General features: G+C 43.6%; 1 protein-coding gene across 6 annotated transcripts in view; it reads right to left on the reverse strand.

The window, feature by feature from the left end:
• Positions 1 to 1705: 1705 nt before the first annotated feature.
• The window catches only part of SLC45A1 (solute carrier family 45 member 1), a 42326-nt gene continuing 29607 nt past the window's right edge, over positions 1706 to 14424 (reverse strand). For 3 of the 6 annotated variants that reach the window (XM_082777024.1, XM_082777023.1, XM_082777022.1), the window contains 8 exons: positions 8158 to 8570; positions 7045 to 7137; positions 6419 to 6643; positions 4881 to 5620; positions 3647 to 3800; positions 2578 to 2754; positions 2074 to 2279; positions 1706 to 2006 (listed from right to left, as the gene is read on the reverse strand). In XM_082777024.1, the coding sequence (XP_082633150.1) occupies positions 1722 to 2006; positions 2074 to 2279; positions 2578 to 2754; positions 3647 to 3800; positions 4881 to 5620; positions 6419 to 6643; positions 7045 to 7137; positions 8158 to 8557 (2280 nt within the window). In that variant the 5' untranslated portion in view covers positions 8558 to 8570 and the 3' untranslated portion in view covers positions 1706 to 1721. Of the gene's footprint in view, positions 2007 to 2073; positions 2280 to 2577; positions 2755 to 3646; positions 3801 to 4880; positions 5621 to 6418; positions 6644 to 7044; positions 7138 to 7554; positions 7618 to 8157; positions 8571 to 10142; positions 10191 to 14424 lie in introns of those variants that run through there. The other 3 variants (XM_082777025.1, XM_082777026.1, XM_082777027.1) reach the window with 3 other exon arrangements.

Here is a 14424-nt window from a genome sequence, read left to right on the forward strand (position 1 = left end):
CTTCACTTCCTAACTTCTGTAGTGTTCCTCCATTTAAGTAAATACTGAATAGCATGAAACTTGTCTCTCACTTAAAAAAAAAAAATACTAGGGCACTGATGATAAAAGTGAGAGGTTCTTAGGAGTTGTGCATTATGCTTTCAAGCACTAGAGTACAGTAAATCACAACAGCTAAATATTACAGAAGATATTTCTTCTTGGCATCACACATAAAAAAAAAAAAAACACTGAGGTGAACGGTCCAGAACAACTCACTTAAAAAAGAGAGAGCCTTCAGAGAAACTGCTTCTTCTGGACCCAGTAGACAAGAACAAAAAGAGCCTCTATAAAGAGATGCCACGCATGGCACTCCTGATACTAGAATGCCCATCAGCCATGGTAAATCTTGGCTCACTACCTGAATATGAAGGCAGACTGATAGGAATCCTAGAAATGGTTCTAACTTTTATTTGTTTTCATCTTTGCTCTTCACTTCAAGTACTCCTGAGCTTAACTGGAACTTATATAAGATTTCAGGCATTTACTTCCAAAACCAGAATAGTTAAGAATTCTCACAGGTAATGAAACCCCACGAGTCCAACTCTACTAAGTCTTAGTAGTTTCAATGAGATATAAAGGATGTGGCTCTAGCTGACAAATCATTAATCCCTAAAATGTCACATGGTACAACTGTATGAAAAACAAGGATGATGTGCTACAGGCTTTCACACAAATGATTATTTTTTTTTAATATTTTCAATCCAATCTTGAGCGTAAGCTTCTACCCAAGAGACCTTGACGCAAGAAAAAAACCTGCCCAAAGGTGTTTTGCAAACAACTACCCATCTCCCTGCTAAGTCATCGCAAGCTGTTATAATCCCAGTTAAAAGTCTAATGTAGGAAGAAATACGTACTCATCAGGAACCATCAGTGTGGACGAGAGTCAGAACCCAGAGAGCAGGGCTTGAGAGCCAGGCCCCTGCAGCTTCAGCCCCTAGCAACTTCTTGGAGCTGTTCTGCTGGCGGGAGCTCTGTACACATAGGAGCCCAGAGACAGCCCTTAAAAAGAGTACTTGCACTACCAAAGCAAGACCAGTCACTCTCAACCTTCCCAAAGTTTTGAAAAGTACCTTCCAAGGCCAGGCCTACCATGGGTAGAAACTGGGACCCATGGGTTGGCCCCACTGCTCCTTGAGGCCCAGGCAGGAGTTTCCACAGCCCTCAGCAACCAAAGGCCAGGCCACTCTGCCTGGCAGTGAGGAGGAACCTTCTGCTCACAAATCTGGTAAAGCACCGTGGTCACAACACTCCCATGGCAGTGGAGCCCCATAGCTTGCTGACTCCCAAGAGATCAGGGTCCCCCTGCCTGGGCAATGGAATTCTGTGTTCCCTGCCTCAGGCCAGGCAACGCTGTTCCCCCCAGGAATCATGCCCCTGCAGGGTGGCTGGAGGGGAAGGCCCCAGGCTGCCACCTAGGGTTCCTACCACTGTAGCCATAGACCCTGGGGACATAGATGGGCCTCTGCCACCTCAGGGGAAGGTGGAGTGGTGCCCTCTCACGGGCAGGGGAAAGCTCAGCAAAGCTGGTGCTTATCTGTCTGTGGTTTCCCATGCCCACTGCCAGCACGGTCACCCACGTCCCACCACCGTCCACTACCATCCTGGGGATGCAAAGGCCCACCATACCATGAAGGACAAGGATGATGCAATGAGGCAGCAAAGGCTGTGGCAGCTTCTCTCATTTATTGATCCTGTGCACATGGAAGGAGTGGGCGCTGCTCCTCGGTAGGTGGCAGCTCCTCAGCGGGTGGTATCGGCTCATAGGTGACGCAAAGGGAGGAGAAGAGGCAGCCCAGGAAGGACACCAGGCTGGCGAAGTACATGGCACCACTGGCACTGCCCACAGCTGCTGTTAGTGGCCCCATGGCCAGGGACACCAGGATCTGTGCCAAGAAGTACTGGCAGCTCAGCAGGGAGATGTCGACACCCATCCCACGCCGCATGCCCTCTGCCTTCAAGCCTGTGAACTACAGGGGACACAGCGTGAAGGAAGTACCACCAGGAGCCCTCTCTCCCACCCTGCCCAGGGCTCACCTCACAGCTCTGGTAGTAGTCGCAAAGCAGGGAGTAGGGCAGCGTGCAGAGAGTGGCGAAGAGGACACCATAGGTAGCGCACAGTGACAGCACCACATAGATGTTTCTGGACAGCGTGGACAGCCCTGTACCCAGCCCGAAGGCCAAGTATGCAATGAAGTACAGTGTCCGTGTGCTGAACCGCTCCTCTAGCTTTTCCAGTGCAGCTGCAAGACAACAGCATGGCATTTGCAATTAACAGTGACTGTCCCCTGCCATGCACTAGGCTTGAGGAGCATACCTCCAGGCTCCACAGCCTAGCTATCTGGTTGCCACAGCAGCAATCATTACAGCTTTGCTTAACTGGTGGCTCGCGTGCAAGCACCAAGATCCCCTTCCAAATCCTCCCACTGCCACAATGCAGCTATGTGCAACATAAATGCCAGACTACTTGTTGCAGAAACACCACTTCAGGAGCAGGTGTATCTCTGACAGCAGTGGGTGGGATGGCTGTACACTTAGTACCTGAATAGAAAGCAGCACTGAATGCATAGATGCACATTCCCCAGCAGCCCATGGTGACCCCAGCGTTGTACTTCTGATACTCATCTGAGTTGTGAGGTGCTTTGGGATTCCCTTGAAACACTACTTCTCCCATGAAGTCAGTATAGAAAAGCAACATCCCTTCAAATGAAAGCCATCCTGAAAGAAGCCAGAAATAACCCATCAGGATTACAGATCATCCATTTTCTCTTGTAAAACATGAACACTATTAGCCACATTGCACAACCTGTCTTCAGTTGTGATTTGTAATATATTACATACATAATGTTTAGCCACATTTATGAGGGACTGCTGTTCCCTGTGCATTATGCTGTTTGTAAAAGTTGTTCATGATTTTAATGATGAAGATTTATCTTTTGAATTCACACATGGAATCTGACAGGCTGACTACAGGTCACAGAATTTTGCAAGTTTAGCAAGAGAGCAAAATTGATTACAGCAGTCTGAACTGCCTTGCTGAATTTCACAGAGTAGTTCATCATATGTTAGTTTCAGGGTGCTGTTGTCCTCCTACACTTAGCTAAACTAGTCTTACAGGCACACCTGTAGTGTCGCATTCTGTGCCCCCTCACAGCCTGTTCTGTTGCCCCTATATATATGGTGTCAAACGGAGGAAAGCAAATGCTGGTCTCAGATGTAAGCAGAGAAATACATCTAATCTTGTTGCATTCTGCTCAGTAACTGCAGTTTCAAAGCATTAGAAAGCACATTGATGCAGTTTCAAGTTCTTGGTTCAATGGTGTTTCTCATCCTAGTATAAACACTAAATTTAACAGACATGCTGATTTAAACCAATTATTCTCTTTCTAGGCATGTAGGTTTCACGATTCTGGTTTTTGTTGTTGTTGTTTGATTTTTCTCAGCATTCTAAAAAAACTAAATACCAGAAAGTACCTTATTGTTGAGTATATATGGAACAAATTATGTCCTTTTTAGGTAGCAGCAAGTGCTGCAAGAGATAAAATACTTTAAAAGATTCACACAAGGTAGACGGCTTTGTGGTGAAAACAAGAAAGAACTTTTTCATTACCTAGAAAGTGGTTGATGCAGAGGTTACGAAGAGCCTTGGGCATGTGGCAGATGGTTGAACAAAGAAGTCTGATGGAGAGCGGTTGCTCAGAGGTCTCACTCGATCCATTCAGCTCACTCTCATATTTAACACCATCCAGCAGGATATTGGCAACCTTCACCATAAGAACTCCCAGGTCAATAAACAGGTTAAAAAAAAATCTAAATGACCTTTGAGCAAATCTACGCTATATCACATATCTATCTGATCATCTGAAAGTGAAACTCTGCTGCTCAGCTGTTGATTTGGAGATTAAGAACAGTGCTAAGGATGTCCTTAAGTTCAGCCTTAGAACAAGTGATAAATAGCTCTGTGTTGCAGCTGTTGGTGTACTTGAAACTGTTCTAGAGCATTTGGCAACCACAGTGAGATGCTAGCACACGAAAAGCATAAATTCCATTGCACTTAATACAAGCTGTACCTGCACTTGGGTGAATCAGGTCCCTGAATTTTTAGAGACAATGATAAAAAAAAGAGCCTGGTTTTAACTGTAACACATTATCATTGCTCACTTGATGCTTCATTTCTACTTGCACAGTATATAAAATCCTGACCCTAGCAAAGTCTGCTCTCACAAACTGGGAGAAAGTACAGCAACAGAAAAAAAAAAGAAAAAAAAAGAAAAAAAAACACATACACAGAGGACAGTTTACCTCATCCTGGATCATAAAAAAATGGGTCAGCATACAGAGGTCTCAGACTTTCCAAGTTATCACCAACAGTGGGAGGTGAGGTCACAGTCTTATCCCTGGGTAAAGAAAACCTCACCTCCCTGATGAAACCAGATGCAATGACTGCCATAACGAGAAGCTCATGGGAGAATCCTATCCCTGGCCCTATCTTGCAGGTTTTTCTGTGGAGAGGGAAGATACAGGCTCAATAAAAATGTGTTCTTTTCTGCTCTCACGTGGTAGCTTCCTGGGTGGTGAACTAGGGCTAAATGTACCAACCTAAATTTCATACGGGGCCTGAAGGGAGGGGAATGCTCCCATTTCTGCCCTCTTTACAAAAGCAGATGACAGACTGCCAATCATCAATAAAGTCATAGTGGATATTCTGTTCCTATGGTGACTTTTATAAGTAAACTGTTGTGAGCAGTCTTTAGTGATCCAATTGCACACTAAACATTTAAAATCACAGAGATTAAATTAATACTCAGGTTTACATGGTCATACAATTGATTTTCTGGCCTTACCTGTTGGCTGAAAGTTACATTTCTTCTTCTGCTATTTTCTGGACAACGTCCCGTTACAATATCTGGAATGGCCAAGGTCTGAGGTCTTTTCAGGATACCTGATGACCGTGGCTTTATTGCATCCAGGGAGCCCACTGTTAGTGCCTCACTGTTAGGCCCCAGAGTTATGCTGCTCTCCCCTTGCTCCAGAATTCCATTTTCTTCTTGGTAACAGCCACCTGGTACCTGAGGAAAGCTGACACTGACAGGATGTCTGGGCAAGCTAGCTGGAAGTGCTAAGTAACTATTTTGCCCACCTGTAAAACAGTCTATAAGTACATTGTCAATATTTGAAGTCCCAAATGACGATGAAAATTCATTAATTCCTGTCAAGGAACTGTCTCTGCTGATAAAACTGCCATATTTGGGTGTGAGTGGGCTGAGAGGGGAAACAGGACTTGTAAAACTTGCATATAATTGAGCTGAGTTATGAGAAGCAAAGTTTTCATTTACAGTCTCCTCAAAGAAGAGAGGTGGAGAAGGAGGGAGAGGAAGACTTGGACTCTTCATCACCTTTTTCTTCCTGCTGAAGGACCCTAAGGGTCTTTCTGGAATACTAATTAGAGTCAGCATAGTAGTGATGGTCAGTATAATTGAGGTGAAGACATAGATGACACGCAGTTGCCCTCCCACAGCTTTTCCAAAACTGGTTTTATCCCAATGTATTCCTCCAACAACATAACCAAAGCCACCTCCAAGACCTGGTGGAAAAACAGAGTCGAGATTACCTTTCCTAGACAACCTTCAAAGTCAGAATCAGCAGAGCACCATTTGTCTAACAATTCATGAGTAGAATCCAACGTGTTACCTCTCTTTTACTACTTAATCCCCTTTCAACTCAAAGGCAGCAATAAACAATTATCTGCACCACACAGACATACTGTTAGAACTCAGATCTACCTGCGGCCAAGACTGACCAAATCACTTCAGACACGGAACAAGCTCATTGCTCAGTGACACGTCAACAGTGTACAGAAGCTACCTCTATACTACTACCGATAAACACGGAATTCTGGGGCACTGGATGCCACGCTCACGCCATTCATATGGTAAAAGCCTTATGACACTATCTTTCCTTTCTTACATACACATTAGAGGACACAAAAAAAGTCCCCTGTTGGACAGGAAAACTAGACTAGAGCACTACAACAATTAGTGAATGATATGTGCTTTCTTCTCTGATACGGCAACTAAAAAAAACATTTCGCACACCTGTGAAAAGCTGAATCTCCTTCCTAAAGTGATAATTTTCTTCCTGTAGGGTTATAAAAGGCACAAGGGATCTTAAGACAAACAGTGCAGGACTGTGTCTCATTTGACTTCTGTCAGCTACAAAAGCCTTTTGAAGTAAAAATTTGCTTTCAATGTTATTAATTGCTATCTCTCCGGGTATTCAGTTATGCTTATACAGGGAGAGACCAACAATTTACGCTGCCTTCTCACAGAACAGCTTTTTTACTCAGGGTTCATGTCACCCAGGAAGTACAAAGAAAGCATACCTGCTAACAAAGCATGGATGTTGAGGCCCCTGTCTTGATCCATTGGGCCACATACATCCATCATGTAGGCATGACTAGGATTGTCTGCTGAATCTGCACTGAAGTCCATGAGGACAACACCACAGACTGTAAGGATGATCCCCCATTTGTGGTTATTCACAGTGTCAGACAAGGCGTTCCCAATATCTCTGCCATTCAGCATAAGTGAGAGCCCAAGCAACGCACCTGGGAATAAGAACAAATCAGAATCAAACAATTAAACACTTGTAAACAAGAGAAACAGTATCTCTCCCCCATGGCTTATAGGATATACATAATCCTTTTACACTGATTAAGCTTACAGATGCCTGGATTCATGGATGGAGAAAGAAAAACATTCCTGACCCTCAAAACATCATCTCTCTTGTTAACTATGAGAAGAGAGATGCTTTTGTGTGTGAAAGTTCAGCTGCCAGAGCATCACCTCAGTGCCACTCACCACCTTCTTCAGACATACAATACCCCACACCTGAACGGCCCTTTGTTCAGCTTAATGCTATAGGGATGCCTACAACTAGGGATGCTACAGGAGACATGCAATGCTTCTACTTTACATGTGTTATGCCCATCATTTCTAAAAGACATACCTATTGCTAAGACCAGAATGAATGGCCTTCTCCTCCCGAATCTTGATGTACATCTGTCACTCCAGGCCCCCAGCAAAGGCTGTAGCAAGAACCCTAAAAAAAAGGTGATCACCAATAAGCAGATTTTTTCTACCACCCTGTTTCATAGGGGGGTTAAAACGGGCAGTTTAGAAGACAGTCAAAGGCAGGACACCGTGACACAGCGATATCCCCAGTCAGTACTAGTCACCCAGATGCATACAGTTTAGTGCCTGACATTTCCCACGTTAGAGACTGAATAATGTAATGCACCATTGCTGATTCAGGATTGCTATGACAACACAACTCAGTCCACATCATTAGTACAAGGGAGTTTGACATCAGGTGAAAAGCAAGAGTAGAACAATTAAGTTCCTTATCAGCTATTTCATTTACTCCTGTCTTATATTTGAGATCCCCTGCTAAATTAGCTTGGAGGATAGCAGCAAGTAAATATGCAAGTTGGAAAGGTGCTTGTCTGTGAGTACAAACCTACTTCTGAGGCATATCCTGGAAACACAAGGACGGGCAGAATAGTTTCCAAGCAGTCATAACCTATCTTAGGGTTCTTCCTGCAGTAGTGAACATACTCCCAGCCTTGTCTCCGTGCTCAGGCAAGTGACCTAATGCCAATAACAGCAGTAGTCAAGTCTTTCATCATTGGAATATTTGTTTGTTTCAGAAAATTCAACAGGAGAAGGCGACCCCACTCTGCGATTTCCACACACCCATGGGAACTGTTTCTGTATACTTCTTTTCACAAGGGTGTAAATGGATGCAGTGATCCTCTTTTGCCATTTTTGTTTTGTTTTTAAATATAAGAAGTTAGTACAGTAACCAAAGCTTACTCTTGTGCAAGATGTGATACACTGAGAAGCCGTTAAAAGAACAGACCTTTTGATCACGCCAGGCCCATTTCAGGCAACACACAGCAGTAATTATTTCTCCATTCAGTTGTCTAAAATTATGTCTTCTTAACCATGACATCACATGGAATATACTTGTGAACAGCTGAGGCAGAGAAAACAAAATCATTTATACCCCTGCAGAGTGGGAAAAAAACAAGAAGGAAGAAACAGCAGAAAGAAAAATTACCTAGTATAGGGCTGATGAACCACACCATTCCATACAGTTGGTCTGGCAGACCCATCTGAAGCAGCACAGGTGTAACATAGGCTGTTTCCATGGCATAGCTGAACTCAAGCCCAAAGAGAATGCATCCATTAAATAGGAGTTCTAGGAAAGACCTCTGAGGCTGTAGATCCCCAAAGTCAATCAGATCAATAGGACATGGAGTATTTGGTGGTGGTGGCGGCGAAGGGCGAATGCATTTTCTCCTTTTTGGATGTCTCTTGAAGTTGTTGGCCCGGTGACTTATATGCTGCGTGACTGATCCAGAATAGCCTGGAACTTGCGACCTCCAGATTTCCTGAGAAGCCACACTTGGCAAGAGTGCAGCATCACTGACAGGAGTTGTTGCAGATGGTGGAATCATCACGAGTAGGCAACTGGAAGAAAAATAGCTCAGAATAAAATGGTTGAGCAAGGAAAACCTTCTTTAATTTTATTTACCAAAGTTCAAACCATTTCTGAACATTTCACATAATGTTCAAAAATGCTATGCAGCATGGTGGGAGGATGCCTTACACAGAACAATTCACAGCTCCATACAGGCATCCAGTGACAGACACTGCACAATGCAACCTCAAACATCTCACAGAAGACCACTGTTAGGTTAAATTGTCTATATATAGACATATATATATGTCTATAATGGAGAAGAAAGGGTGGGACACACAAGAGATCTACCAAAGTACTGCTAACTTTGTATCACGTGTTTCCTCAAAAACGCTCCTCTTCATACCAAGATGAATAACACGCAAGAGATAATGAAAAGTACTAATAATAATTGTAACAACGCGCCATGTCAACTGCTATCTCACAAGGCACCCACACCAAGCTGCATTTTGCTAGGAAAGCTCATTATACACAAAGTATCCTGAATAGACTAGCAGAAGGAGAACACATAGAGAGACTTCATGATGATGCCCACATGGGTGTTCACCTTAATACTATTCTGACAAATTACTGAGAACTTCTTATGACTTACATCTTTCATAAGCACAGAGTACTTTTAAGAGTACCCTTATGAGCCTTCAGGGTGAAGCGATTCCCTCGTGATGAGAATTTGTCAAAAACTACAGAAAAGATACTAAAGCAAAGACATAGTGAAAAACCAACCAGAACCCAACAATGGTTGCCCTGATGACTTTTTCACAGAGACAGTACAATACAGCTGTGCTAGCACTCCCCTTCACCACTGATACATCTTGTCATTTGCACCAAGGACAAAGTGAGTTGATCTTTCTATATTTATTTACGGTTTTCATCTCATACTGGATCCTTCTTTATCTTCCTGCTCTGCACTGTATGTTAGGTCATTATTTGTACTGCAAAGGGATCATATCACAATTTATAAGCAGCAATATCTTGGCAATTATCGAAAGAACCCCTCTTTGTGGTGCTCTGTGACTTTTTGGAATGAAAGAGTAGTGCTGACAGCATTTTACTGGTAAAGCAGAAAGCCAGCGTAAAGCTGTGAGCCAAGCCTGTATTCCTCACCACCCATTTTACTTCATGTTTGAGCCCTTCACCATAGGCTGTTTTTAGGCCTGTTCTGAGGTGAATCTATCTGGCAATCACAACGGCTTCAAAGCAGGAAACTTCTGCGTGGAAAACAATTAAATAGCAGTTAGCTGCAGCCTGCTATTCATAGCTACTTCTGATTTTTGACATTAGTTATATAACAACCGCGCATCTTAATCAGCAGGGGCTTGGAGACGCTTGCTACCCAGGCGGCCCAACGTTTGTACGTGCACCCCGCCTGCCAGGGGCAGGGACCCATCACTCCCACCGAGCCCCTTTTTGCTGAAAATCATCGTTTTATATACTTTAATGAAACCCGGTAGAGATTTTTCTCGGGCGGCCACCGACGGCTCCAAAAGCACCACAAACGCCACCCCCGGCACCGGCGGCCGCCCGCTCCGCTCCCCTGCCCTGCCCTGGTCCCGCAGCCTCACCTCAGGCGGCGGCGGCAGCGGGCCCGGCCCCGGCCCCGCACCGCGGCTCCACCCCAGCTCCCGGGCCCGCGGCCCCCACCCGCATCCGGGCCGCGGCCCCGCCCTGTGGCGGCGGAAGCGGCCCCTCCCGCGGGGGCGGGCCCCGGGGCCCCCCGGTTGCTCTGGAGCCCCGTGAGGAAGAGTAGGAAGCGAGGATGATCTTGTGGTGCTCAAGGAAAAGGGGCAAAGGATGGTGGAATTTTTCTTATCGCCGGCGATTCCCGGTTGCATAATGCGTATTGTTTGATTTTTGCAAGGCAAGCTGGGCGTTATGATGGTCAAGTCTTGGTCAATATCAGTGTTCCTGAACATTTATGAAGTCCAACAGCCATAAAAGAAGCCATAAAAGGCCCTGCTTACAGCACTCATTCACAGCACAGCTAAAGGGATGGGGCAGAAGAGGAGGTTGTACCTGGTCTAACTGAAAGTGGAATCAAGACCCTTATCCTGTCCTCACAAATGTTCTTTCTTGAAGCATCACCATCAACAGTCACACCAAAATGTTTGCTGCTTTCTATGACAATGCCCTGTGCAAGCACGTTGTTCACAAAATAATCCTAAAACGCTTGCCCATACAATTCTGCAAGACGAGGTGAAAGCCAGCAAGAAACTGGTCAAGCACTGGCAGTGTTGTTCTGAAGTACTCGCTGTATTTCACCTTTTCACCTCCACCCATGTCAAAATACTCATGCAGATAGACTAAACACAGTTGGGAGATGTCAGCATAACATCACACACATCTTTGGATAAAAGTATCATTCTGTTCTTTTGCGGCCATGCCTGACCACTACAGGCTTCTATCAAAGATGATGCAGGTTCCTCTTTTGATAGTCTATTCCCCAGTCCTTCTGGCAGGTTTGGTATTGAAATGTTCCTCATCTGTCTGTGCTGAGCCTTTCCTTTCAGCTCCCCAAGCACAGCACTTCTGCAGCCTACATCAAACCAGCCCTGCCACACAGCACTTCTCAGCATTGATGTTAGATGGTTGTCACCACATCAAAATACTGTCTTCTCCTGTCACAAGGTCTCATTCACAGAACAGCAGCCACTGCTCCACTTGCAGTCCATTGAGAGAGTAAACTGATTTTAGAAGCCAAATTCTTAAGTGATTAAAAGTATTTTTGTGGCCATGGAAGAAAACAGTAACATTCTTGTACAAAACAACCTGCTGATGGCATCCCTTTTATTCATATTGCAAATGCCACAGCCACTGGAAAGATCCTTCATGCTTCTGAGCAGCATAAGCAAAAATTAAGATTTGCTAGGCAAAGGATGAAGGGCAAGGGCTGGAAGGGCAGGAACAGGGGAAGGTCCAGCCAGGAACAGGTAAGAGAACATGAATAGGCAGGTCTGCCAAAGGGATCAGACAGGTAGGGCAAGAGATGGCTGTTGCCAAGAAGAGCCAGTCAGCAGTAGTTGGAGTAGCACCAGCCACTGCTCACCCAGCCTCTAATGCTCAGGGACAACAACTAAATGGGTTGTGGGACTTTAAGGAAGAAATTCCTTACTTTGAAGATGGTGAGGCACTGGAACAGGTTGCCCAGAGAAGCTGTGGATGTCCCATCCCTGGAAGTGTTCAGGACCATGTTGGATGGGACTTTGAGCAACCTGATCTAATGGGAGGTGTCCCAGCCCATGGCAGGGGGGTTGGAATTAGATATTTAAGGTCCCTTCCAACCCAAACCATTCTATGATACTATGGCTGTCAGACCTCCCACAACCATTTGCTGCCTTTTTTTGCTGAAGATCCAGAGGCAACCATCCCTTCAGTGATGTAAAGATACCACTTGCTTTGTTCTAGTTTAACCCAAAAGCATTCAAAGAAGCAAGGTTTGGTGATTAATATGTACTGCTATGAATCCAAGATGTTTCCTTGTACCTTCTTTGGGTGCAAGATGGTTTGCATTCATTAAACCTTTTTGTTTGGTCTTTCTATGAAAGAACTTCTGACAGTTCTTTCATATGTCAATGACAACTTGGTTGCCATTGACATATGAGTTCTGAGAAGAGTTGTCTTATCCATATTGTAGATTGTAGAACACCCCCAGAAGCTATATCCCCTTATGAAGAGATGGGTAAAAAAGGCTCTCAAAGAAAATGAAATTAATTTTAAAAAATAACAGAAATAATTTCATTTAAAAGGCAGAAAAGTTACTTCATTTGGACAACTTTAATTTGCCTTCTCCTGAGTTCCAGGACATAGGAGGTGGGGTGGCAGGACAGTGGTTGAGGAAAATCCAGAGCAGCATAGGTTACAGTAGAATAACTGTCAAGCCTGTCTCAAGTCAGTTTGCACAATTTCTGAGTCAGTGATGCTGTCACATATTGGACAGCTTTCCTTTCCATAGCATGGAGAAGCACATAAGTTTCCCTGTGCCCAGAATGAAATGCTGCATATTTCTTCCTCCGCAGGAAGAATAAACAGTCTAGCTTAATGTCATAACCACAACCAGGGAGTAATACAGAGGAAAATGAATATCCTTTTCCTATTCCACATCGAAGGTATATTGCCTATGACATTGAACACAGTGCAAATACAAAGTATGACAGGAAAAAAAAGAAGCAAGTTCAGACAGGGTAAGGCACATTTCAATAGTGCATTCTTAATGCTTATATGGTAAGAGGAGCTTACCACAAAGTATACCACCCTAGCTTCTTTTACATGTCAACTGAGTGGGTACAAGGAAGCTGGTGGGAGGCTAATACAATATAAGAAATACCATAAAGAAATCTCATACATGCCAGTTTGCACAGTACCTGCATATCTGGCTCTTAGCATGTTGTCATATGACTTTAATAGCTTGGATAAATCCATTCCTGAATGTGGATTCACCAGAATCCTACACTGGCTATGTTAATGGATGCAATTAAATGTTTAAAAGGGCACTTCATTTTTTACTTATATGAAAGAAGAAAATAACAAATAAAAAAACACAAACACCAAAACACCATGAGCAATGAAAAAGTATTTTACTGCAAAATGAAAGTGGTAACAGCGCTGATTTATCTGTGTTAAAAATGAGCTTTCAGTCCTTTGAGGAAAAAAAAATATCAACATAGCAAACAACTACACAAGATAAGAACTTTATTTTTTAAAGAAACAAGCATGCATTTTCTGACAAATGCTATTAGAGCTCTTTGAAAGTCTGTACTTGCGGGGATATAACAAAGTACAAAAGGAGTTTGTATCCCATCTCATCCTTTCCTGGAACAGAGAAAATCCTCCCCTACTGTTTTTTTTGGTGCAAGGTAAGCCCATGATCCCAAAAACAGTCCATTAAGAAACAACTTCAAGATGCTCCCCAACAAGCGTGCCAGGCAACTACAATGCACAGCACTGAACACAAAGCAGAAATACTCCCATTACTAACAAATGCACAAAGCATGGCATAGTCTTGGACCACACTCCAGATATTATTGTAAAAAAAATTATATATACATATTTTAACAAGCCAAGTCTTTAATAAAGAACAAATTTGGTTTTAGAAGAACTGAGATACTGTCATGGTATAAACATAATATCAGTAATCTGTCAGCCCAGACTAGAGTTGCTATACGAAACTAAAACAAGATTACACTGTCACCTTCTCAAACCTTAGAGCATAATTACTCAGAAAAAATTCACTAATGCAACACTTCATTGAAACCATTCTAATGTAGCGCAGTGAGTAAACACTAGTTTTTTTTCTCTCCCCCCACCACTGATATACACAAGATTCGACTCTTCCTTCAGTTCAGACATTCAATTTCCACAACAGTGGCCTAGTGGTTTGCTTTGCTTTCTGCAGTGACTGTCCAATAAGCATTTTTATTTGCTTATGTAGTACAAACTAGTACTGTCCTCAAAATAATGGCGGTATTTGGATGGCTCCTGCCCTATCCAGAGAGGAACACTCAATAGCTGGTCTGACAATGAATACATAACACAGTACAGAAAATGAGCCACTAGAGGGCACTTACAGAATTCAGAAAACTGAAAATGAATGTGACATCAGAAGGTTGCAGTCCCACAAAAAGTCTGAAGAGTTCAAGTGACGGGCTCTGTATTTATTTCCTAACCAGTTCTTGTGACCAATACTTTAAGATACGGATCAATGGAAATAAAGTTTTCTTTACCAACATCTGTTGTACCAGCAACTGAATGAAAGAAGTCTGGGAAAAACTCTTAAGAATCAATGCACATGCAAGACTGTATTGACTGGACACTTCTGGACAGACAAATGCTGAACAAAAGTGTTCACTG

This window comes from Aythya marila (assembly GCF_965140915.1).
Source record: "Aythya marila genome assembly, chromosome: 21".
Classification (NCBI taxonomy): Eukaryota; Metazoa; Chordata; class Aves; order Anseriformes; family Anatidae; genus Aythya; species Aythya marila.